Source organism: Aspergillus fijiensis (genome assembly GCF_003184825.1).
Source record: "Aspergillus fijiensis CBS 313.89 unplaced genomic scaffold BO72scaffold_112, whole genome shotgun sequence".
In the NCBI taxonomy this organism is placed as follows: domain Eukaryota; kingdom Fungi; phylum Ascomycota; class Eurotiomycetes; order Eurotiales; family Aspergillaceae; genus Aspergillus; species Aspergillus fijiensis.
In genome coordinates this window covers 1-16,442 of record NW_024469088.1, presented here as the reverse complement: position 1 = coordinate 16,442, position 16,442 = coordinate 1, and the positions used below count along the sequence as shown (strand labels likewise).

The 16,442-nt window shown below is 49.8% G+C and overlaps 5 protein-coding genes and 1 non-coding gene across 6 annotated transcripts; 5 read left to right on the top strand and 1 right to left on the bottom strand.

Annotated features, from left to right (window-relative positions):
- Positions 1–304: 304 nt before the first annotated feature.
- Positions 305–1,033, top strand: BO72DRAFT_464060 (uncharacterized protein; the record flags this gene model as incomplete). The annotated part of the gene is made up of 6 exons (XM_040946621.1): positions 305–322; positions 484–492; positions 532–723; positions 768–860; positions 910–918; positions 968–1,033. The coding sequence occupies 6 exons, from the start codon at positions 305–307 to the stop codon at positions 1,031–1,033; spliced, it is 387 nt and encodes a 128-aa protein (XP_040795160.1).
- A 1,591-nt stretch (positions 1,034–2,624) lies between these two features.
- On the top strand, positions 2,625–4,240 carry BO72DRAFT_453950 (uncharacterized protein). Its single transcript, XM_040946106.1, has 3 exons — positions 2,625–3,116; positions 3,163–3,215; positions 3,270–4,240. Exons 1-3 carry the CDS (start codon positions 2,718–2,720, stop codon positions 4,003–4,005), a joined length of 1,188 nt encoding a protein of 395 aa, XP_040795159.1. The 5' UTR covers positions 2,625–2,717; the 3' UTR covers positions 4,006–4,240.
- Positions 4,241–5,925: 1,685 nt separating this feature from the next.
- BO72DRAFT_532956 (sugar porter family MFS transporter) lies at positions 5,926–8,480 on the top strand. Its single transcript, XM_040950468.1, has 6 exons — positions 5,926–6,535; positions 6,588–6,887; positions 6,954–7,068; positions 7,121–7,579; positions 7,640–7,663; positions 7,719–8,480. Exons 1-6 carry the CDS (start codon positions 6,413–6,415, stop codon positions 8,414–8,416), a joined length of 1,719 nt encoding a protein of 572 aa, XP_040795158.1. The 5' UTR covers positions 5,926–6,412; the 3' UTR covers positions 8,417–8,480.
- Positions 8,481–11,309: 2,829 nt separating this feature from the next.
- Positions 11,310–12,093, top strand: BO72DRAFT_504433 (glycoside hydrolase family 11 protein; the record flags this gene model as incomplete). The annotated part of the gene is made up of 2 exons (XM_040949148.1): positions 11,310–11,599; positions 11,688–12,093. The coding sequence occupies 2 exons, from the start codon at positions 11,310–11,312 to the stop codon at positions 12,091–12,093; spliced, it is 696 nt and encodes a 231-aa protein (XP_040795157.1).
- A 966-nt stretch (positions 12,094–13,059) lies between these two features.
- On the top strand, positions 13,060–15,246 carry sit1 (putative siderochrome-iron transporter Sit1; the record flags this gene model as incomplete). Its single annotated transcript, XM_040949147.1, has 11 exons — positions 13,060–13,200; positions 13,268–13,333; positions 13,404–13,479; positions 13,530–13,594; positions 13,652–13,756; positions 13,812–13,905; positions 13,956–14,314; positions 14,413–14,477; positions 14,523–14,710; positions 14,766–14,825; positions 14,891–15,246. 11 exons carry the CDS (start codon positions 13,060–13,062, stop codon positions 15,244–15,246), a joined length of 1,575 nt encoding a protein of 524 aa, XP_040795156.1.
- Positions 15,247–15,521: 275 nt separating this feature from the next.
- BO72DRAFT_t307 lies at positions 15,522–15,592 on the bottom strand. The gene has a single exon. It is a non-coding gene; the product is annotated as a tRNA-Gly (tRNA).
- Positions 15,593–16,442: the final 850 nt, after the last annotated feature.

Sequence of the window (16,442 nt, the reverse complement as noted above, 5' to 3'; positions counted from 1 at the left end):
ACTATTAGTGATGTTTTGTGGCCGAAGGTATTGCTAACGGGGTTCTTTCTTATGGGTTTTTTTTAGATCTTCCTATTAGGGTTATTAGGGTGCATATAGTCTATGTGATAAGCACAGGTCTTTTTATGTAAAGTCTTATACGCCTTCTTTGTCCGGTATAGGCTGTAGAGATGAGACGTGGTGACCTCTCTACTGGCAAGAGACCACAAATGACGAAACGATTAGCTGCCTATCTCATTTCATGCCGTTTGATCCTAGTTGTGTAGTCATTACAATGGCTAACAGGCAATCCAGACGTATCAAAATGCCTCTGTTCGTCGAGGTAAGTTGTTCAAGTATTTCACCAGTATGATGGGATAGGGCATTTTAAAGGCCGTGCGTCCCCAGACTGTTGAGGGTTAGGAAGTGAGAGCACGAGCACATTTGGTGAGTAGATCCTCTAATCCTTACCCGGTCTGTATTATATACTGACTTGCTATTTAGATTGTTGCAGTAAGTACTCCATCCGCTACCATTGCCTATCATCCTCAGACCCAGCTTCAACTCTCTGCTGTCTTATATTTCATCTCTGCATGTAGAACGGGCCTGTTTGCACACCAGCGATCCTGCATCAGCTCATTCTTCTCATCTCATCACATTGAGCTCATGCCCCTTCATCCCAATTGTACGCTTATCAAAATGACTAACATGCAATTTAGATACGTCATCATGTCGCCTATCGAAGTAAGTCGTCCGATAGGTCTTAGTATTGGTACTAAATAAACTAGGATCGCGCATGCTTTGAATGCGGCGAGCAGGGCCATTTGAAGGCAGCTTGTCCAAGGATCAAGAATAGAGACATGGACAAGCAAGCCAGATTTGTAAGTATATTCCCATATTCTTAATAGAAAGTATTAATCTGCTCTTTAGTTCGTCGCTGTGAGTGTGGTTGGCCCTGAGTTTCAACCAGTTTTAACAAATAAAATAGGTCGAGAGAGAACTTTGCGCCACCCTGAACCAGGACATCCTGAGGATTTTGATTCACATACGTTAGGAACAAATGGCTTTCGAGACTCAAATTATTGAGTTTGGCGACAGGCTGACAGACCTTGGTGCGGTTGTGCAAGAGCGAGTGAATCCGGCCGAACCGGTTGAAAAGATATGATTTCAAAGTTTCGAACTGAACTCAATGAAATCGTCCATCGCCACCACAGTGCTAAATACATCAAATCGTAAGTTATCTTCTAACTATAAGCTATCTACATAGTACTAACATAAGTTATGATAGCGAGCAAGATGAATGAATCCTTTCCATTCTCTGGGTTTCGATAATGTTCCCCTTCGGAGGTGAACTTTGTTTGTTTTTGCCTTCAAGAAAACGGGTTTCCGGGTTCTACACTTTAAAAGATAACGATGACATGAGCATGGCGTTCTGTATCCCTGTGCATTGATGAAAATCTAGAGCTGGGCTTGGGGAGCAGTAACGGCACAATGTGGCATTCGAGAGATCGAATCATCATCATCACGCGAGTCCAAGTATGTTGGGACTTGGAATTACTAGCGCACTAGCCAGGCTTTCTGGAAATGATACTATCGCCCTGGATGCGGATCATGGATGGAGGAAACGATCTACTTGGATCAAAGACATTTTATGCGTTATTCAAATCGCAAATATCCTTAATTACCATCGTCCAGATTATCTTAAACAGCTCGTAGTTAATCTGTCCAGAAGCAAGAATAGGACTTCTGCAATACAGCATTGAGAGGTAATCTCGGCTCGGAATGACAGCCACGCTGAACACAAATCGGAGACTCAATGGATTGTGATCGTGCATGATTTGAGCATCGCGAGTACGCTGGCTGTCCTCCAATTCATAGTTTAGCATGCACTCGGGATCCACCACGTGGTAGTATAAGGAGCCTTGTGTATTACCAATGCAGGTGCCTGCAATGTGTGGGTGTTGATGAGGACCTATCTACCCAGTGGGGTTGGGGATTCCGGAAGTCAGATCGGTAGATCGGAGGAGTCTTTGCTTGGCTGTCTGCTGCCCTAATGCACCTTGCTGCCTATTGCCATCTCGGACTCAATCGGTAGCTGCTGACGGCGACAGCTGGCGATGCAACTCGGGTTTCATCTCGCCATGCGTGGTATTTCTTGTCTCACAGGACCAGTTTAGTATATGCTTAACATAGAGGGTAGAGATAAGGGTTTTCTGCGCATAGCAAAAAGATCACTTATTCTTCGGTTCTCCTCTTTTTTTACCCCAAATACTTATGTTTACGCAGGATTAGCTTGATAGTCAGACGGATTTCGCCGCAATGATGCTAGCAGAATAGCTGATTTCTAGAGGTTTACCGAAGTTACGTAGCATGGTTGTATCAGGCCGGGCCTTAACAGTGCGGTGGGATTGGAAAACTCCCAGACGTATGGATCGCACGAGGGTGAGATTGATGGTCGACAAGTAGCCCTGGTAACGCTACTATAGTAGACCGACCGGTTCCCGAGCTAGACATGGGTTGAACCCTGAGTATTTGTCGAATCGGGAAAGGCCGGCAGGGTGGCGTTATTTCGCATGATTTAACTGGAAGAAGTGTCCGAATCACACAACTGTCACATTCGTAGAGAGGTTCGAAGCGGAGAGGATCTGGAGAGATCCTTGCTTTCGATATTTAAAGGGAGGAATGTATGTTTTCGATGTACACACAGAGCCTGTCGAGACAGCTTTTGTTGTGAAAGCATGGCTCTCACAAAAGTCCCACGTCGTTACTTCCCATGCAGATATCGATATTTGATAACTCTCTTCGCCTCTTCATTGGCCGTCGTTTGTTTATATAATCTCTTCTACTGCTTCAATGGTGATACCGAGATCGATGGGCCTGCTCTAGTTCGTTTTGATCCGAATACGTCTGAGGTGGCCAGGAATGGAAGCTTAGGGGTTTTTCGTATCGCAATCCCCCAATATTTCCCCAAGGCTAACAGAAGGCAGTTCGAGCGTGTCATCGTAATCGGTACACTTCGCAATCCTGACGAGCAGGAAGCAATCTCCCGGGGTTCGTTGATGACGGGGTTTCATCTTCATTTTGAATCCACGAAGACGCCGGCGGAAGAACGTGACAATGCCGGAAAATTCTCGAAAGTGAGGATACTTCACTTCTATCGGGGTATCTTACTGACGGTGCCAGGGAAGCGAAGCAGACACCGGGGCTTTCCACATGCACCTCAACGCTATTAAAGGGTATGACCTCGCACGCAGTCATGACAAATATAGCATATATCTCATTGGTCTTAGAGTGGTGGCAGAAAGCTTTGCAAGTGCACTGATTATGGAGAAAACCGTCGACTGGGATGTCAACCTCAAAATGCAATTAAAAGGGCTCGCATCGGGCATGAGATTGATGCAGGAAAGCAACGCATCCGCGGCACTGCCGTATGGGGATCGCTGGGACCTCCTCTGGCTGGGACATTGTGGAATGAGATGTGCGGCCGCTTCCAGTTTCCTTTTGGCACCGCATGATATAACAGCAGTTCCAAGTCGACATCTGATGTCATACCGCAGGGAGCCCCCTGCAGGCGTCAAGAATCATATGCGCCTGGCTTGTCAAATCGAAGAGGCCGTGGGTAGTGTAGCGTACGCTGTCACAAACGAAGGGGCACAAAAGCTTCTCACCGCTCTCCTAGAGGTCGCCCCCAAGCAAGAGAAACGGTTCGATGTGGTGGCCAGTCGACTGTGTCAGACCGAAGTCTTGAGCTGCTTCTCTACTTACCCTGCTATCATGGGTAGAAGAAGCGTCGACTGTGAAAAAGGACAGAAGGACTCGAACGCTGTTGATTTGAATGAAGACTGTCCATCTGGAGTTATGTTCAGTACTCTCGATAACTTGGACAGCTTATCAAACAGCACATCAAAAGTGAAGTCTGCTTATCAAGATGCAGTGATCAAAGAAATTGACCCGGCTCAATTCGAGGTGCCGCATACGATGTTCAAATGGCGAGATGACCGAGGAGAACACGAAATAAGTCTATGAGCTTGAGTGAGGGGTCTGATCAGTCGGCCTATTTGGATGGTTTCAACAGGCCCTTGTACCGAGGCTCGATTGTCAGGTCCGTATGGTCAAATTCACGAGAAGGTATAAAACAAACGCAGATATCTCACACGCTCAATTTCTTCAGATGGAAAGCTTATCGCTGCAGTGCGACCCAGGCAAATAAATGATCTCATCCAAGGCCGAAGTTGATGCCAAGGAGAACTTACCCATCCGAGGAGTGCAAGGACCAGTGGACTCGGGAGCCACCTGCGATCGCGGCATCAGCCAAGCTCTGTTGTGTAGGTTATTTCCGAGAAAAGGAGTGAGCAGCACCAGCCGATTTCGGTTCGGTTTTCTAGGCTGCTCAATGCGGGAGGATAAAAACAGCTGCTTTGGATGAGCACTGATGTGTGGATTGGTACTGAGATTGTATCACGTGTTTGGGTTACACTGCCAATCTCTTGAATAATGTCAGTATGGATAATTATCTCTGATAGTAAATAACTTACTCAAATCCGACATGTTCGACAACTGACCAGAAGGGTGCACTGACCCAAGATATTCTATACCGGTATACATATTACACACTAGACGTAATTTATGATTGTTGTGCTGACGACTTAGAAAGATCAGGTGCATTTCTCAGCCCCTCTTCCACTGACTGTCCCTGCTTTGATGCAAGATTGTTGCCACCGGGGACCACTCTCAAAGATTCCCTGGCAAGCAACGCACGGTAAAATCGAGATTTCGTGTGAGCTCGCCCCCGGCTTTCAAAGTGCGACGCGGTCCACGAAACGTAATCATCTGATTTTCGCTACCGATGCCGATGAAGCGGAGAACCTCACGAGGCATGCCGCATTAAAATTTAAGCGCCGGTCTTGGAGGGTTCTTCTTGGACGATGGAACCGGGAAGTCAATAAAACGGATGGTGACAAATGCGCCCCGCAGTATCAATGCTATAATGTGCCAATTATAGGGACGATGGTCAGGTTACAGTTACACTCCCCTCATTTACACAGTTAGCGCAGGGAGGGTTTGGGGTGCGGTCCGAGTCCAGCTGGCAGGATGCCAGCAAGTAAGCAAGCAGGGAAAAGGTTGGGGAAATGGCCAGGGCCCGGGGTAAATACGTAAAACCGGTAGTGCCACGTGAGGGGAAGGGAGGGTTTGGTTAACGGATGGCCACGCAAGCCGCGTGGAATCTGGAGAGACTGGGAACTCCCCACTCAAACTCCCCAGACAACACCAACAACAAGGAGAAAGGAATACGGACTACGGACTACGGAGTAAACTAGTGAAAAATGTGCAAACCTGAATGATCTCGTTTAGTTCTAGAAGCTAGGTCTAAACTAGCCTAGAAGAAGAGTCAAAGTCGCTGACAGAATTTGTTGTCAGCGCAATAGTCAACTAATACTACTCGTGGTGCCGACTGCCGACTGCCGAACGAGAGCCCAGACTTAGGTTTAACTTCTTGGCGGCCACCCCCCCCATCCAAGCATTGGGCGTCAACTTGGCTCGCGCACATCGGAGCTTACATTTTTCTTCCCACTGGCACCACTGGCACTACTGGCACTACTGGCACTACTGGCACTACTGGCACTACTGGCACTACTGGCACTACTGGCACTACTGGCACTACTGGCACTACTGGCACCACTGCCATCACTGGCGCCATTGGCATCCATTGGCACTACCTGCCATGGCTTCTTGTCTCACACCCCCTGACCTTGGCTGCGCCCTGAGTCGAGTCGGTCATCTCGGTCATATCAGTCACATTGGTCATCTGCACTTTTCGTTCGTCGCTAAACTCCCCATGGGGTTTAGTATTGATCCTTTGTGCAGAGTTCTCGGACCTCCAGTATTTAGACTAGCCTATCTTACCATTCACTCGAGAAATCTCTACTTTTCATTCTCACATCGCTAGTTTCTTCTGTTTTCGCCGCCCCGCTGAACCTGACCACCTCAGCGCCACCATCAGGCAGCCTAAACCAATTTGTAGCCATTCCCGGGGTAGCGTAGAACCCCCCTCCCCGGGATTCATTTCAACCCACGGGGACAAGCCGAACTTTCCATGTGTCAGACCTAACCCGAATTCAGTTTTTTGTGGCTGATTTCTACGCCAGCGACTGGTGCGCTAGCTCACTAACCCGCTCCTTTCAAATGAGATGGGAGCACTCGGTACAGTGCCTGATCCGACAATTGCCCGGCCATTGTCCATGGGCCTTTGCGGCGTTGCGCATGTCATTAGTCACTGATGGATGGAGACTCGAGCCAACCGAATCTGGACTAAAGGGATCTTGAAGAGAAAAGCAGGGGAAACTTTTAGAGCGGGGGAGTCACATATAATGTCGCGCTTCGCCCCGTCTTTCCTCTCTCACTTCCCAGCAGTGTCCTGTTTGTTACCAGCAAAATGGTTGTCAGTCAGTCAGTGGTCGGGCGAGCCAATGCCGAGAAGCCTCATGGCTTGGTTGGTATGCTCAAGAATCCTTATGTCTTCATGACCTGTGCCTTTGCTTCGCTTGGCTGTATTATGGTATAGTACTACCCTCATCTTATACCGAGTGGCTTCAACTGATTCTCGATAGTATGGCTACGATCAAGGTGTCATGGCACCTGTTCTTGTCATGGAGAACTTCAAAGCGCACTTTCCTTCGTTGATGGGTTCTACTATCCAAGGTTGGCTGGTGTCTGCCTTGGAGCTGGGTGCTTGGGCTGGTGCGCTCTTCAACGGATATCTCGCGGACGCTATTTCGCGGAAATATAGTATGATGGTGGCTGTTGTTGTCTTCACTCTGGGTTCATCTCTTCAGTCCGCAGCACAGAACCCCGCCTACTTTTTCGCTGGTCGCATCATCGGTGGTGTTGGTATTGGTATGCTCAGTCAGGTACGTTCTCGTCGCCAAAGATGCCTTGCGAAAAAGGGTAGTGGTCTAACAAGCATGTTCCTTTAGGTCATCCCGCTGTACCAAGCCGAAATCGCACCACCGGAGCTCCGTGGCTCTCTGGTTTCCTTGCAGCAGCTCTCGATCACCATCGGAACTGCCATCTCTTTCTGGCTGGACTATGGTAGGATCTTCTCCAACACACTACTCAGTCATTGCCTAATCGATTGTGATAGGTATGCAATACGTTGGTGGTGTCAAGTGCAACCCCGAAGGTGTGGAAAACCCCTACCTGGCCGACGGAACCTTCGACTACAACGCGGCCCACGGCCACACATGTATGGGCCAGAAGCCTCTTGCCTGGCGATTCCCCTTGGCCTTGCAGATCCTGTTCGCCTGGATTCTCTTCTTCGGAATGTTCTTCTTCCCCTTCTCCCCTCGCTGGCTGATGTCCAAGCACCGCGAGGAAGAAGCAGTTGCTGCACTCTCTAAGATCCGGCGTCTTTCACCCAACGATCCCTTGCTCAAGGCAGAGATCCTTGAAATCAAGGCGGCCGTTCTTTTTGACGAAGAGACCAATGCCGAAGCTGTTCGAGTCGGCGGTAAATGGGCCCCCTGGAAGGCTCTCTTTTCCCCAAATATGCGAAAGCGACTCTGGCTCGGCTGTGGAATGATGGTTTTCCAGCAGTTTACCGGTAGGGTCCCGTCCTCTTGTGCTCAATGTTTAGCCCAGCCCGACTAATAACATCTTCAAGGTATCAACGCAATTTTGTATTATGGTACAGTACCACCCTGATCCCACACCGAATAGACTGAACTAACCCTCCAAAAAAGCTCCGCAAATCTTCGCCAGCTTCGGATTTTCGTCGACTACCCAGACATTACTTGCTACGGGTGTCACTGGTATCATCCAGATCCTTTTCACGCTCCCTGCTGTACTTTTCCTGGACAAGTTCGGCAGAAAGACCTTCCTCATTGTCGGTGCAATTGGCATGTTCTGCTGTCATATTGTCGTTGCTATCGTCGAGGGTATCTATGAGGATTACTGGAATTTGAACGAAGGGCTGTACAAGGCCCAAGGATGGGTCGCCATCGTCTTCATCTGGATCTTCGCCTCACAGTTCGCCTACTCCTGGGGCCCAGTATCATGGGTCCTTGCACAGGAAATCTTCCCCTCGAGTGCTCGCTCTCGTGGTGTGTCTCTTGTCGCATCCACGAACTGGATGTTCAACTTCGTCATTGGCCTAACCACCAAGGATATGCTGGCTTCAATGAAGTACGGAACCTACATCTTCTTCGCCATTTTCAGTGGACTGGGAGGTTTGTTTATCTGGTACTTTGCACCTGAAACCAAAGACAAGACCCTGGAGGAGCTTGATGTCTTCTTTGGGGGCAGCATGGACAGCATCGCCGAGGCGGATAGACTCAGGATGCAGACTATCTACGACCGCCTGGGACTCACGGGGGTTGAGAAGGTGGAGGACCTGGATAACGAGAAGACTAAGATCCAGGGTGAGATTGTGGAGATGTGATTCTTGGTTGCTGTTAGAGAGGATGGTTGGCAGACCTCACCGAGGGGGGGGGAGCGTGCATGGGGCGCGGAAAGGGGGAGGGATGGGGATAATGCTTTTTTTAATTTTCTTACGCATCAATTGACTCGCCTTACGCATGCGTACAGTACGCTGATTTACGAATATAATACCCTCGATACCCTCGAACTTCTGGTAACTTAGCGCTTCGTATTCATCGATCGTGGTGATAGGGTCTGTCATATCAGCTCATGTGGTGTAGGTCTGGCGACGAGCTAGCCCTAATCCGCGGACTCACGAACTTCATTTTTTCACCCGATGTTTAGCCGCTGAGGAGTGAGAGTCATCATTCGGCCTGGAGACAAGGCCACCTGACTATCAGTAAGCCGAAGAATCTTATGCATCTGAGTCTCAACTGTCAGACGGGCAGCCGGATTGATTTTGATTGTTGGGCTCCGAAGCCGGCTAATGCATTACCCCGCCCATCCCCGTTGGCCGGTGCCGAAGCCCCCCAGCCTCGCGATCCCGCGTTTTCCCCGGATAATTTCCTGAAAGTCTCGACCTAATCTTGTCGTTTCTGGGTGGTTACTCCTTTTTGAATACGCCGATAATCGCCAATAATCGCCGATAAAAAACCAATCCCGACTGTAGATGGCATGTGGAGCCGATATACGACGACCCTCGTCTCGGTCATCCGAATCAACCTTGATTTTCCCTCCCTCTCTGCCTTGCTACACAGAGTGACGAGTAATCCTGGTCGAATCCTTCGTCTTATGTACTGTACTTTCCTCCGTCATATACCCCGCGTTAGCAGAATTTTGCTCAACAGGGCCCTCCCAACTCCCAAGACCCCTTTTCTTTGTTCCCCTACAGGACCCGTCTACTTTCTTCAGCGTGAAGACTTCCTCTTTAGGGCCTCAGCTCTGCTGCCTTCTCGGCTCCTAGCGCCAGTAGCAGGTTCCCGATAGGTAGCGACGCTAGTGGACTATAATGGTCTAGTTGAATTTTTCATGGTGAACTCAGTTGAAGAGTTTGCGTTCCCTATTCTGTTGGGTAATAGTTCCGATGTGCTCTGCCAACTCGATTAAAGTACGGAGTATTCCCCGGAGAGTTTTCGTCGAGTTCCGACGTGGGAACGTGGGAGTGTGGAATGTGGGTTGATGCTACCCGTGTGGGTGGAGTCTAGACTTCTTCGATCATGTTTCTAGAAATCTTTTTCATTATTTATCCCGGAGCAGAGAATTCCAGGTCGGTCTCCTCTTGTGCTCTGCGCGCGATTTCCGACGTGGTGCTCGGCCATAGACTGTAGTTCACATAGCTCACCATGTTCCTGACCTATCCTGTAATTTGGAGGCACCCGGCAGGTGAGACTTAGCTCTTTCGGACCCGTCCTCTCAAAGACGACGGTTGTTGCCGATTACCTAATTGCCGATGACTTGACGGATTGATGAATTCAGTTTTCTCAAAAGTGTACACGTGATGGCATCTTCTCCCCCGCGGATTGACTCTATGGACTGTCAGGCCTTATTTTAGGCTTCTTTCGCATGGCATGATGTTTTCTTGAGGGGTTGGCGGCTCGGATTGGCAGTCAACGTTTCCATCCTCCACTTCGCTCATACATACGTCAGGTTAGCGCTACCTGTAGCTGTCCATTATTCCCTAATAGGCATTTCATACTTCTGTACTACTGCAGTAGACAAGTCTTGCCGTTTTATTATACTGTACAGGACATAACCTAGAGTTCACTTCAGTTGCCAAGGCAGTCGACTAAGATTCCCGCTTTGGCCATCAGTGACAGGGTGCCATTCCAACGATCAACGCTCAGGGGGCTAAAGAGGCAGTTAGGAATGGGTCTTTGAGTATTCCAGTATCACGGGTATCGTGATGATGCAAACGGCCGCCATGGACTCCAGAAAAATTAATTGATCTTGTGCCTTTATGACATTATTTGACGCAGCCAATAGTAAGCACTACGGCACGCTTGAGCCCTTATCAATCTTATCAATCAGTTCCACCCCCGTGGGGTCTGACCGGTCCGTATCGAAGCATAATGGACGTGCGTTTTAGTATAGAGTTTGAGTGACTTTGCAGATCTCTGATTCTTCAGAACGGTACAGATAATCCAGTTGTGAGGTTGCGCTTTTTTAATTGACTTTGATTAGTTGTTTGTCTCAGGGACAAACGTGAGCCTCCGAATGCCTTCGTGGTATCGAATATAAGCTCTATAATTCAGCGAATTGAGCTAGGCTCCAGTGATCAAACCGATGACGAGTCCGAACATCCGGTTAGCCTAGGTGAGGGTACACGCTACTCATAAGGCGACTTAGTCGATGGTCTCACATACCTGGACACACCTGCACTGCCCACTTATACTCCCGGCGAGTCCTCCTTGCGCAAACAGATACAACAGGGGACACGGGGATTCCGTAGCACCTTCGAACCGGCTAATTATCTGCCTCATTTGAAGAATACCTGAGCATGAAAAGAGTGCCAGGACCCTGAAGTTCTGTAAGTTTACTCCAACTTAACCGGCTGCGCCAGAGCAGCCCTACAACCCCCTCTCCAGCTCCCAGGAAACACCATCCTCGCCATTCTGCACGAATATTACCCAGGCGACGAAGAAGTGAGAATTAACCCTAATCTGGGGTAGATCTTCATTTAGGCAGATTGAGGGATCGACACTGCTTCCGTTTTAGGTTCGGCATATGTTCCGACCCGGCTAAAGATCCTGAAGTGCCGAAGCCAAGGCGACTCCTTCGTTTCACATCCTGGTCTTGACAACCATCGCGGCTAAATCAACTTTCTACAGACAGCTATAAAGGTGCGTCGAACGAGTGCTCTGAGAGACTGTGAACTACAAGACTCAGAACTTCTACTTAGTATTCACTGACTTACCATGGCTCGCCTATCTCAGTTCCTTCTGGCCTGCGCTCTTGCAGTCAAAGCCTTCGCTGCCCCCGCCGCCGAGCCCGTCGAGGAACGGGGCCCTAACTTCTTTTCTGCCCTTGCTGGGCGCTCGACTGGCAGCTCCACTGGCTACTCGAACGGCTATTACTATAGCTTCTGGACCGATGGCGCAAGCGGCGATGTTGAATACAGCAACGGCGCCGGGGGGTCCTACAGCGTGACCTGGTCATCGGCCTCGAACTTCGTCGGTGGAAAGGGCTGGAACCCTGGAAGTGCTCAGTAAGTCATCGGTCGCTGAGCAATTGCTTAAATATTTCTCCGTCTCTGGGTTTCTCCTCTGAAACACATGAATTGACCCGTCCTACAGTGACATTACGTACTCCGGCTCCTGGACCAGCACAGGAAATAGCAACAGCTACCTCTCCGTCTACGGCTGGACCACCGGTCCTCTCGTCGAGTACTACATCCTGGAGGACTACGGGGAGTACAACCCCGGCTCAGCTGGCACTTACAAAGGCTCGGTCTACTCCGACGGATCGACATACAATATCTACACGGCGACCCGCACCAACGCCCCCTCCATCCAGGGCACGGCCACTTTCACGCAGTACTGGTCCATTCGCCAGACAAAGCGCGTCGGCGGTACCGTGACGACTGCCAACCATTTCAATGCCTGGGCGAAGCTGGGAATGAATCTGGGCACGCACAACTATCAGATCGTCGCTACTGAAGGCTACTACTCGTCTGGGTCTGCGTCCATTACGGTTGCCTGAGAGCGTGCAGATATCCTGCTGCGATATATGCTGTATCTCTGGCACCGTTTCTGTGATGGCAATGAGTGGATGAGGAAGTTGGCTTGTTCGTACATGAGCAGGGTGGTAGTATAGGAATTTGGATGAGCATTGGATTTCGAATTATTTTTTATTCAATCTCAGCCTCCAGTTTCGTAGCAACAAGTATTTTTTATTTGCTTGGAATTATGCTGTAAGAATCACGAGCTGTGACCTGTAGAGTAAGGAGATAAAAAGGGCGAACTTGTACTGCCGCGATGGGATCTTCCCGAAGTTCTCTTGCCGGGTAGCTCGACCATCCCTCCTCCAACTTTCCCTTGCGACCACCAGCTTTTCAGAACTTCTTTCTTGCGTCTCACCAATTAGCGATATCTGTTGAATCATAATGCATTTCCTTACTCGCATCTTTGAACCGACTGAACGTGTCATTCACGATATCTACTCCTGCCTTCCGACAAAAAAGGATTCTTCCTGACTCTCTCCAGTGCACTACATTACCTTTTCATTAGGATTGTTACTCCGTCTTCTATATAATCGGTGGACCATTAGCTCTTCGTCTCAAAGCATTTGCTGTGTGAGATCACCTCGGAAATGATAGGCGGCACATACATCCCGTCTCATATCCCGTGGAGATCTGCTCCGAATGTCACACTGGGGCCCCAATCATACTGTTATCATGACCGGGCAATGATTTTTTGTTGGTCCTTTCCTAACACTAGCAAGGCAGTTCCCAGATTTATGACGAGCTGACGTTCCCCCCAACAGCTCCCGTTATTTAGTTACTCCCTCCCCGAACGACCATCTGATAAAAGCCAAGTTGCTTTCCGAACCTCGATCAGATAACGAAACTGGCGAAGGGAGTTCTTCGACACACCTTCTTTGACAATTTCTACTCCAAAGTCCGACCGTGATGCATCTCAGGAGGTCCCCCAGCCCGAGTCATCCGCTATGGCCAGTTTCGCTGGAGTGAAGAAAATGGAGGTCCTCCACGAAGGCCTGTCTAGAGGTATCCGTGCTTCGGTCTTCATCGGCCTCTTCCTCGTCGCATACGTCTACGGCCTGGATGGCCTCGTACGGAGCACATACCAGGTTCTCTCGCTGTCTGACCCCTTCTACATACCAGATACAGGCTAATATTCAAGTGATGGTTCCATAGCCGTATGCTACCGCTTCCTACAAGACCCACAGCCTCCTTGTGACCGTCGATATACTACGGGCTGTTGTTGCAGCAGCAATTTAGGTACACCCTACGCTCTTTGCTCATACCGTTTCACTAAAACCACCTGTGGTAGCCCACCGCAGCCAAGATCGCAGGCGTCATTGGGAGACCCGAATTGATTGTTGTGTCAATATTCTTCTACACCATTGGTATGAAGGTGCTTTCTAGCGTCGGCTCACAGCCACTAATGCGGTTCCAGGCACTGTGGTCGAGGCTTGTTCCAAAACAGTAGAACAGTTTGCTGCAGGTGCGGTGCTGTATCAGGTAGGATGAGCCTTTTGCTCCCATAGTCTGCTGATACTGACGATTGGACTGGATTAGGTCGGCTACACACTTATCGTACTGCTTGTCGAAATACTTGTGGCGGATCTCTCATCCCTGCGAAGCCGTTTGCTGTGCTCCTATATACCTGCGATTCCTTTCATTGTAAGCGTGGCCCATTGGATTGCATACGATGTGTCGCCTAAGTCAGATAACGCAGATCAATACATGGGTCAGTGGAGATGTTGCTGCAGCTGTTACGCGTGCGACTAGTTGGCGGTGGGGTGTGGGCATGTTTGGAATCCTCTACCCAGGTAAAGATCAGCTTGACTGGAATACTTGAAAGTTACTGAAACATCATCAGCCTGCACTGTTCCCCTACTGTCTACGCTATTCATCTCTCAATACGTGATGAAGCGGAATGGAGACTACCACGGGGCTCAGAGAACCCATGGTGCCTGGCGCGCGACAAAGGGATTATTCTGTTACATGGATGTGATTGGTATGATCCTGCTGATTGCAAGTCTCTCCCTCATATTAGTTCCCTTCACCATTGCGGGGGGCTTCAGTGGGCGTTGGAAACAGGCCAAAGTGATTACACCTCTAGTATTCGGGATACTATGTCTACCGGCCTTCGTTTACTGGGAGCGAAGATGCGCGCATCCATTAGTCCCATTCAAATTACTAAGGGACCGAGCTGTGTGGGGAGCATTGGGTATTGCGGTGATGCTTAATACAGGTATGATGATGCGGTTGACTTTGATCAAGATATCTGCTTACAGTTTATTATAGCCTGGGCTTTGCAGGCAAGTTATCTCTAGACTGTGCTCGTTGTTAGCTTCGGTGAGGGCATTAGCAGTGCGACGAGGATACACTCGCTTTACGGGTACATATCCTGGCCTCCAAAATAGCATGTGCTGACCATGACCAGCTTTGCCTCTGTCATCACTGGCTTCTTACTTGGCTTCGTCATATACGGAGTCAGACGCCTCAAGCCGTTCATCGTTGCAGGTATCCTCTTGTTCATGGTTTCGTTCGGCCTATTGATCCACTATCGCGGGGGACATGATTCATCAAGCCACTCGGGCATCGTAGGGGGACAAGTGCTTCTAGGCATAGGTATGTCTTACCCAGTTGTCCATACCAAGACACCCGTACCTGATATATTATGCAGCTGGTGGACTCTTCCCATATTCCGCCCAAGCCAGCATCCAGGCTGCTACCAAACATGAGCGTCAGCAAATACTCTCCGCCCACCCCTTCCCTCCTTTTCGTGAACAAAGCTTCTAACACAATCAGACCTCGCTGTCGTGACCGCACTCTTCATGACCTGCTACAACATCGGCAGCGCCCTCGGTGGCACCATCTCCGGGGCAATCTGGACGCAGGTTCTTCCCACGCAGCTGGAAACCCGGTTGAACAACGCCACCCTGGCGGCCGAGGTATATGCGGACCCGTTCACGTTCAGCCTGCAGCACCCCATGGGAACGCCCGCCCGGGATGCAGTCGTCGATGCCTACAGGGATGCGCAGAGGCTGCTGTGTATCACCGGCATATGTCTCACCGTGCCGCTGATCGCGTTCGCTCTCTGCACCCAGAACACGAGGCTCACCAACGAGCACAGCCTGGCCAATGCTGAGGAGGATTCGGAGTAGTGTTGTGTGTTGCAAGGCAGAGATATGATCTCAAAGATCATGTGTGCTCAAGGAATCGTTTGGGGTGAGGCTGTTGGTTGCATTGATCAGGTCATGGCGTCACTCTAGGCTGAGATATAGCCTGGGATGAGATACTAAAAGTCGGCGTTTGCCAGGGTCACGGTATGTAGCCGAGCCGAAATTCAAAACAATGTAGGCGAGTAAATTCAGTAGCATCTGGAAGGTATAATTGGGGAGAAGCCGCGCAGGGTGGTAGAGAAAAAGCAAAAAGTAAGTGCATCATCCGTGAATCGAACACGGGCCTCATCGATGGCAACGATGAATTCTACCACTAGACCAATGATGCTAGTTACTTGAAAGGTTCTTATAACTCTGGGATCAAGTCGATTTTACCACGCTCTATCAGCGCCTTGCTGCAAGAGGCAAACATTTTTGAGGAACCCTATGGGCTAAAGGATACACCTAACTAGATCTGGTTATCTAATGATGTGACAGAAAATGGCTTCTTCTCCCTGGGATTGGTTGACTAAGTCTAGCAGCTTCCGTGATGTAGTCAGTGCACATGGAAAGCTAGGCCAAGTTGATCACAAACCCTTCAACAAAATCAATGCGAAAAGTGAACCGGATGGGGTATTTGACGACTGAAAAGCATCATCTAGTTATCGAACTTGAAGGACTTGCCGCCAGGCATGTCAATGGGACCGCCACGATAAGATCCACCTTCTTGTTCTCCTCCTTGGTGAAACCCCTTCCCCGGGTGAGAAACAGATCTGCTCGGCCTTCTCGGCGTACACATAGGGGATGAATTCATTCGATTACGACTCTCTAAGACGAGTAATGTTAGTACTATGGTCATGGCTCATAGGTAGAGGGTATCTTACTCCTCCTTAATGATTGTCCTTCCTATCTTCCTGTCCTCCCTGAAAGCGAGTATATTCTCTACCCGTTGCTTAATCTCCGTAACCAGATCTTGGAACTCAATGAGCCTGTTCTCTAATGCGACAAGACCTTGATGCCACTGCATCAATTCCCAAAAGTCGGGGGCCGCGGGGGTATCATGTCCAGGGGCGGCGGCAGGGGCGGCGGCAGCAGCATCCTGCGCCTGCTGTTGCTGCTCCCGCTGAGAGGCGTCCCGGAGGGCAGGCACGGGGCCCCGAGGGCCGACGGTGGGGGGGGGGGGGGGGGGGGGGGGGGGG